An 8,366-nucleotide genomic window follows, 5' to 3' on the forward strand; every position below is an offset into this window, starting at 1 on the left:
TGGGGGCAGGGACACAATTAGATTAGCACCATGTAGATTAGGGATGAGCAAATGACACAGATGTGAGAAGAAGATTCGATCTCTGGGGGACAAAGTGGGAAAAGGGACGGGGTCTGGCAGGGCCGGGGAGACATTCAAGGGTCAGCATTGAAAACACAGCATTTGAGCAAAGACTGCGGAGAGCTACGGTGTCAGCCAGCACACAATTAGGGTTGTGGCTGCAGGCAGAGGGGATAACTAAAGCAAAGACTTGGAGGCAGACGTTTGCGTGGATTTTCTGCGCGGTTTTTCCCCATCTGAGGACTGACCTGGAGCCCTTCTCACCCCAGCCCCGTCATTCTCTTTCAGAAGTCTTGGCCTTCAGTTGGCTTTCAAACCAGCTCAAACTTCCAGGAGTTGAAGGCCACTTAGGTTTGACCCTGCTGTGGCCCTTAAGGACAGAGAACCTGGCCACCACCTTTATATTTGCACCTCATTGCACATGACAGAAACACTCGATTTCTGGGGATAGAGGGAAGATGGGAGAACCACCAAGTCCTAGAGATACTGAAATCTTATCAAAATAGCACAGCCCACCATTTCTAGACTATTCCTGCTGTGTTTCCTGTTTAATGCCTCCTGCACTGTGAGTGACTCAGTGTTTTTGTCATGTTCTCAAATGATTGTCTGTGTTAATCAACCCTAAAACCCCAGGTACGAGAGAGCTGCATTTTCTGCTTTACCAGTTACTGCTCCTGAGTCAGCCTGTGGTCATGGGCTGGGCCTTCCTCATTAGCTGCAGATGGGCCTCACTAAGCAAGGCCAGGAGCCTGCAGGAAAACTCAGTCACTTGCAGGGCTGTGCAAATGTGTGTGTGTGTGTGTGTGTGTGTGTGTGTGTGTGTGTGTCTTATGACAACTTTGAGCCCATCTTGAAATGTTACAAAGAGAAAGGATGAGAGTTGCCTTCCTGAGTTGTGTTCTAAGCAGAGAGGTGACTCGGGATCTGAGAACAGTCGTATTGTGCAGGTGTGTTTTTATCCCAAGTTGAACTGAGAACATGTAACATGTGAATAGATTGATAAGCTCATGAATTAAAAGAATCTCCCCTTGGTCCTAATATGGGGTTAGTGTGTGTCCCAGGCACCTACTCTGAAATAGATGACACTCCAGGCAAGAGGCTAGACCCCCAGAAAGCCCCCTCCATGTATGTGAGGGCCTCTGTCCAAATACTGAACAGGGCTGACTGTCACTCGGGATACTGAGAAGTTTAGTTCTGGGCAGTGGCTCAGCATGGATTTCATAGTCCCTTTTCTAGGTATACCTCCTTTCTTATGGCCTTGACATTTGATGGGAATAGCAAGGAAACTTAACTTTGATCTCTGTAATCTGCATGAGGTTATAGGAGAGAATTCGGCATAACATACAAAATGCAGGATATATTGAAAATGAATGGGGGATGAAAGTCCTCATCAGGATTGTAGGCCATTGAACCAAATTCCACATTGTGTGTCCTTACCAATCTGCTGGGACGTTGAAGCAGCAAGCCTCTCTTCTGGGGTTTCCTAACCTGGTTTCCCCCTTCTTTTGATTTGCTCCCTCCTATGCAATTCTTAGGGACAACCGAGCCATACACACGGAGTGAAGGATCAGCATACTGTTGCAGGTACAGATTGCACAGGCAGGGGTAAAAGCATTAATCTAGAACATTCTGACAAGAACATCAAAGTCAGTCCTACCATAAGAAAGAATATAAGGGTACAGGCTCTCTGTTCTACGTATTGTCTACTTACAAGATAGGAGATGTTGTTCATTCATTCAACAAACATATCGAGCACCTACCATGGCGGGCGCCTGGCTCTGTCCGAGGCCTTGGAGATGTATCAGTGAATGCCACCACCCAAAAGTTTCCCTGTCCTCGTCTTATTTGGTTAAACCATCTGAAATTGCTGTCTTTGTGGGTCAAGACGAGGCACTGAATATGTGTCTACTATATGATTCAGCCATTCCCCTCCTAGGTGTTTACGTAAAGGAAGTCAAAGCATTTGTCCATACAAAGACTTGTACGTGAATGTCTGTAGCAGCTTCTTTGCCGTAGTTCAGACTGGAAACACTCTGAATGTCCATCCACAAGTGAATGGATGAACAGAGTGTAGTAAGTCTGTGCACACGATGGAACTTCAGCAGTCGGCAGTGACAAGGACTGAAGGACTACTGTGCACGGTGACAAGGCTAGACCTTAATCCATTACGTTAGCAGAAGAGATGGAATGATTTAATGTCTATAAAATGTCAGAAGATGGAAATAAATCCTTAGTGACAGAAGGCAGACCAGTGGTTGCCTCAGAGCAGGGACCGGGTCAGGGGACAGCAAGGGCAGGAAGGGAGACTACACAGGAGCAGGTGCAACTTTTTGGGGGTGCAGAATATATTCGCAGTGTTGATTGTGGTGATGGCTTCACAGGTGCATACGTGTCAAAACTTCCCAAATGACACACTTTAAATATAAGCAGTTAATTCTATGATAATTATACCTGAATAAAGGTGTTAAAAAACAGTAGGATCATACCAATTTCATATGGTTCTATCTACAGATAAATTTTGGTGATCAGTTAATTTTTAAAACCTCATATTCATTTTTCACAGATTTTCTGAAAACCCACCATGTGTCAGATCAGACCGTGAAAGATGCTACCTATGAAAAGCAATTAAAAAAAAAAAAAAAAAGGCTGTCCCTACTTTTAAGCTTCGTGGGTGAAGTCGGTTGATAAAGGAATGGCTTTCCTACAGGGAGTCCTGGAGCAGTTACCAGCTGGAGCAGTTATTCTTTGTTGCCTGCACTTACGCATGTGTGTGTACCTTCCGTCTCTTTCAGAGTGACCTGTGGTCTTTGGGAATCACCGCTATCGAGATGGCAGAAGGTGCCCCCCGTAAGTACCTTCCTCTGGGTGAGCTCTGTTGCTGGGCGGCTCTCTGCAGGTACCGAGCCTTCCTTGCCAGGCGCCATCCTAGCTTTCCTTCTGCTACGCCGAGCCCAGTGTGGGTTCGAGCTGGCGTGTTTAGAAAGCAAAGTCATCGTAGCTCAACCAAATCCATTCATTTCAGAGCTGTGTGAGGATCTTGTGTTTAAAGGGAAAAAGAAAGGAAAGGGAAAGGAACTTCGGGAATCTGGTTTGTTTGACAGGTTCCGCGTGTCGTTTATTCTTGCACTGCTCTTTACCTAATGCAAAACTGGGGCCAACCCACAGTCTGTAAGCTCCTACTTAATAAGAATCCGGAACTGATTCTCAGTACGCGAGTTACGCAAACCCTTGTACTCAGCTGCTCTCACTCCTAATAGGATACTGCTGTTTAGATTTTTAGGTGTGAGGCCAGGTGGCCAGGGCTCCGGCCCCCCGGGGAACATCTGAAATGCCTTGAGTTCCATTGGTGCTGCAGAGCACCTCCGCCAGCCGCGCTGGCCATGACCTTGGGCTCCACGGACTTCCCTGCAGGAAGCACAGCTCAGCAAGGGTCCCGCTGGTGCTGCAGCCCCCAAGTCCCGTACTACCCCACCCCCGCATTCAGTGTCCCTAGCATCACAGGGATATAAGGCAGACGTTTTTCTCAAACACACAAGATGCCTTCGTAGGCAACTCTCACTCCTCGTTTCCACCACTTAGTTCCCGCAGGTGGCAGGACAGTCTAGCACACTTCCATCTACCTGGTCTGCCTCTCGCTTTCTCCCCGATCAGACTTGCAGAGCAATGTGACAGCTCTACCAGCCTGCCCTGGCCGCCTCCCAACTGCCTTTCAGGCAGCAGTTTCCCCTGGTACCATCTTCTCGTGTGGTTCGTGCTGCTTTGGTGTCTGCTTTCTAGAGGACCTGAACCCAAAGGAGCCCCTTTCCGTGCAGGGCAGGTCCTTTTGCTCATGCAACTGTCTTCACGTTACCGTAGCCTTTGAATTTGCCACTCTAGAGTTGGTAGAATTCATCTGTAGCATGATGGATTTGAAGTGTTTGTGGACAAAATTCCCCTCCTTCACAATGCTAATAGGCATTTATGAATCAGAAAAATCATATATTGCAGTCTGAAATGTTATTCCCATATTATCATTCTTGATGAGTAGTAGAGGGGACTAAAAATAAACTTCTACCCCACAGAATCCTTTAGCTTTTAGGGAGAATATATTCTTATTCTGGGCACAAAGGAAAAGATACCCCCGGAGGTTTGAAAAGTAAACTAGTGAAATATTTTGGTTAAAATAAGAATGCATGAGTGCTTTCTCTATAAACCATAATGCCATGTGTACAAGTTGAGATATTTTAATAACTTTTCCAGCAGACACTCTTCGCCTTGATCTCTCTGTTCTTCCTGCAGCCAGTGAACAAACAAACAAACAAACAAAAAACAGAAACAAGCCTGTCATGAAACCTGAAAAGCCATCCGAATATTTGGAAATACAGAGAGAAAGGTGTTCGGGTCTAGTGCTATATACTCTAAAAAAAATCTATGGAGATAGCATTGCATGTGTATGAGCCTTCAGTGTATAAGAAATAGAGCCTCTATCTTTCATTTTATGACTTAGGCTTTTACGAATTAAAAAGAACCTGCCATCTCCATTGTGTTGTTTTCTTGTTGTTTACTCTGAATCTGCGATGGTTCTTTATAGCAAAGCAAAGGCTTTGACCCTTTAACTTAGTTTTCTTAAATATGAAGGAGAAGTAGGAATGTTAACAATGTCTAGTTGAAGCCCGTATTTTCTGAGACTTCTGTAATTAGACATCAGCTCTCTTAAATGCTCAACACATAGAAGCTTCGCCATCTTCCACCTGTGCTCACTGAGCATGTCTGGCCTCAGAGCCGTTTGGCCTGGGTTTGGCCTCCGAACCTGAGCGGGCCCTTGCTTTGGTCTCTTGCAGCTCTCTGTGACATGCACCCCATGAGAGCCCTCTTCCTCATCCCCCGGAACCCAGCGCCTCGCCTGAAGTCGAAGAAGTGGTGAGTTTGGTCTCCTTCAGTGCTTTGCCGATCCAAGGGCAGGGTTCTCCTGCCACGCGCCCTTGGATGAGCTCAGACCCTTAGGTCCAGCTGCATGATGAGGCCAACATACACCGAGATCTGGTGAGTGATTTTCCATAGGCTGCCACTCATCTTAAAGCACATATTAAGTACCTACTGTTTGCACTGCAAGGCTTTATCACCACACCCTTCAAGGTAAGGAGCTTTTAGCTAAAGTTAGTAGTGGAACCCAAGTAAGAACACGAAAGCTCTTTGATTTCTCATCCTCCCGAGAAAGATCTTGCCTGGCAGCACAAGACATCTCGTCAGAGGGGGTGATAGTTCCAAAACTCAGCTGGTTAGGTTGGCTGGCTTTCTTCCCTCCTTAAGATGGCAATCCTGTTGAGTGCATACACACACCTGGTAATATGGGATGATTTCACTGGTTTGTGCATAAATATTTGTAATATTTGTTTTTACTATTGTTTTCCCTTTGTGGCACGTGATATTGGCTTCTTATTTGGGGCAGTAATACAAACTTCCTGTTTAATAAATTTATTCACATAAAAAAATTGACCTAATTTAAAGAAAAATACCAAGTGGATGACGTAAGAGTCTGGTTAAAAATTGTGTTGATGGGGGGCGCCTGGGTGGCTCAGTCAGTTAAGCGTCTGACTCTTGATCTCCGCTCAGGTTACTCTCTTGGTCATGAGTTCAAGCCCCGTTTTGGGCTCCAGGCTGGGTGTGGAGCCTATTTAAAAAACAAACAGACAAGAAACTGTGTTGATAGTATGCGATTGACTCAAGTGTGGGAAATACAGTTCTATAGGTTAGACCAGAAGTTGGGCTTCTGTGTGTACTTGTATGAGGGTCTTTGTACGTTATCATTGCATAACAAAAATTCATGGCTCCTTTCTTCCCCATGTATATGGTGTATCCTGATACATCCCAATACATTCTTGAATCTCTGATTGCCCTGGCCTGGGGCCAATTCCTGGACCACTTATGACCCCCTATCTTTTTCTAGAGACATATTCTGGTCAGTTAGAGCATGAAGGCTCAAGACCTTTCTGCCCCTTTTCATACTTCGTGATCACTTCACGATCACCCTTCACTGGGACCCTTATGTCCCCTCCCACCCGCAGCTTCACCCTCCGCTATACAGAGAGCAGTCTTAATGAGTACAGTCACCTAGTAATGACGGAGCAACCCCGGTGAGACAAGAGAAAGGCACACGGCACAGAGAAGCGAGGGAACTAGCCGGAGGGGACGGGCAGTCCCCAGCTGCCGAGGCCTGTAGGCGAAGAGCTTGAGGGTTTCTATTGGCAACAAGGGGGCAGAGCAGCCCCGCTCCTCCTCCTCACTCTGGAGGGTCCCTGTGTGAGCCGGTCGTTCTCTCCCCAGCAACAGCCTCCCATTGGGCCCCTGCGTGGCACATGACCAGCAGGGCCTAGACGCCCTGCTTCCTCCCTGCTCCCCGGAACAGACTCCCCAGGAAAGAATTGAGCTCAGTTCCTTCCCGGGAAGCACCAGGAGCGCTGCAAAGCGCTCTGCTAGCTTTCTGCCTGTCGTTCGGGCCACGCCTCCCTGTCCCCCTGCCCGCCACACACACACTGGAGACAGTGGGCTTTCCTTGCCGCGTGCCTTCCCTCGCTTCCCGCTCCCACACTGCTGCCGGACAGGGGTTTCCAGGGGTCAGCCCACGGAGGACACGCTGGCCTTCCACACACGCGTTACGTTTGGTCAGCACAGTGCGCCTGCGCACTGTGTCTCAGAAGCGTCGGTATTCATTGCCAGCTTTTAGAAATCAGGGGCTTGAGCATCACGTTCGCATTTCGGGCCTTTTGTGCAGAGATGCAGCCGCGCTGCCCGGTGAGCGGCTCCTGCCCCTTCTAGGTACCAGATGGCCCTTCTGCCCGTCGCCTCCTCTCCCCAACTCCGAAGCTGGTCACTGCACTTACCCTGTTTTCCTCTTATCCTGGGCCTGCACTGCCCTTTGCATGACCTGTCTGTCCCCTTAGAAAAGTGAGGGAACAGCCCCTGCACTACAGCTTTCATTTTCATTGACTCTGCTCCTAAAAAGATCAACTCTGCATTGACCTTGTTTGAGAAATACGGACTTTGAGGAAAATACAGGCTGACTTTTCTGCTTCCAGCCTTTGACAACAAGAACTCATTCTGGTGGTGCTGCTGGGAATTGGGTCAGTCCAGGGACAGTGAGAGGTCAGGCCTCCATCTCACCCGACCTCCCTGACTCTGAAGAAAAGCCAGTTAGGAGTGTGAGTGCCACACTGCTGGACAGAGAAAGGGAAATGACTTGGCTGTTTGAGAGTGAGTGGGAAAACAGAAGCCCTGGTGAAGGACTCTTTCTCACTCAGAACCTGGCCTTTATAAGATGGCCATGCAGCCCTCCACCCCTCCCCCCGCACCAGGCCATAGGGCACAGGATGCGGCTCCCAATTCTCTGCAATAGAATTCTACTTTTTTTTAAAGATTTTATTTATTTATTTGTCGGGGGTGGGGGGCGCACAAGCAGGGGGAGCAGCAGGCAGAGGGAGAAGCAGACTCCCCGTGGAGCAGGGAGCCTGATGTGGGGCTCGATCCCAGGACCCTGAGATCATGACCTGAGCCAAAGGCAGATGCCCGACCCCAACTGAGCCATCCAGGTGGCCCTAGAGAATTCTACTTTTTAAGTGAAAATATTTAAGCACTGCAGAGTACTTTGTTGAATGACCAGGTCCAAAGTGATTTGAAATAAGTTAGGGTTTGCTTTACTATGCCCTGGTGTTTGGGAGGAAGAGCAATATTTCGTTTCCTTTTATTTTTTAAGGGAGAGGATCCTTCTCCCCACCCATCAAAAGAAACAAAACTCCAAAGTGTTCTTTTTATATCCAGCTATTCTCTGCCTAATGAATTGTCAGAGGAAGTACACTGTTCTCGGGGTATATATCCAAGTACTGCCAAAGGGAGGCACCATTGTGGTAGAGATGGGCCATGAACTCTTTACTATAAGCATTCAGTTAAGGGTCATTAACAACTAACTTGCTAAGTCTACAACAAACAGGACATATAAGGCATATGCATGTTGTAGACTCAGTAATTTTTGTGTGTGCGTATATATTTATTATATTTATGATTATATGTATATATATATAGTTTTATACATATATATAAATTTAATCTTAATGACAACCCTGCCAGGTAGATTCTCTGATCCTCATTCTGTAGCTGTAAGATTGAGGCTTGGGTGGGTTATGTTCCTTGCACAAGTCTGTACAATCTTTTAGTTTCCCAAGTTCGTAATACCCATTCTCTCTTCTGGATCATCCAGCCTCTTAAGTTCAAGGTTAGAGTGATAGAGAACGGGATACTAGTCTCTTAGTTGAACATTCTTTTCCTGAGCCTTA

General features: G+C 47.1%; 1 protein-coding gene across 3 annotated transcripts in view; it reads left to right on the plus strand.

The window, feature by feature from the left end:
* The window catches only part of TNIK (TRAF2 and NCK interacting kinase), a 375,800-nt gene that overhangs the window by 263,963 nt on the left and 103,471 nt on the right, over nucleotides 1-8,366 (plus strand). For all 3 annotated transcript variants that reach the window (XM_040621607.1, XM_040621605.1, XM_040621606.1), the window contains exons 8-9: nucleotides 2,853-2,907; nucleotides 4,881-4,959. In XM_040621607.1, coding sequence (XP_040477541.1) covers nucleotides 2,853-2,907; nucleotides 4,881-4,959 — 134 coding nt within the window. The remainder of the gene's footprint in view (nucleotides 1-2,852; nucleotides 2,908-4,880; nucleotides 4,960-8,366) is intronic.

This window comes from Ursus maritimus, unplaced genomic scaffold (genome assembly GCF_017311325.1).
Source record: "Ursus maritimus isolate PB19 unplaced genomic scaffold, ASM1731132v1 scaffold_4, whole genome shotgun sequence".
In the NCBI taxonomy this organism is placed as follows: domain Eukaryota; kingdom Metazoa; phylum Chordata; class Mammalia; order Carnivora; family Ursidae; genus Ursus; species Ursus maritimus.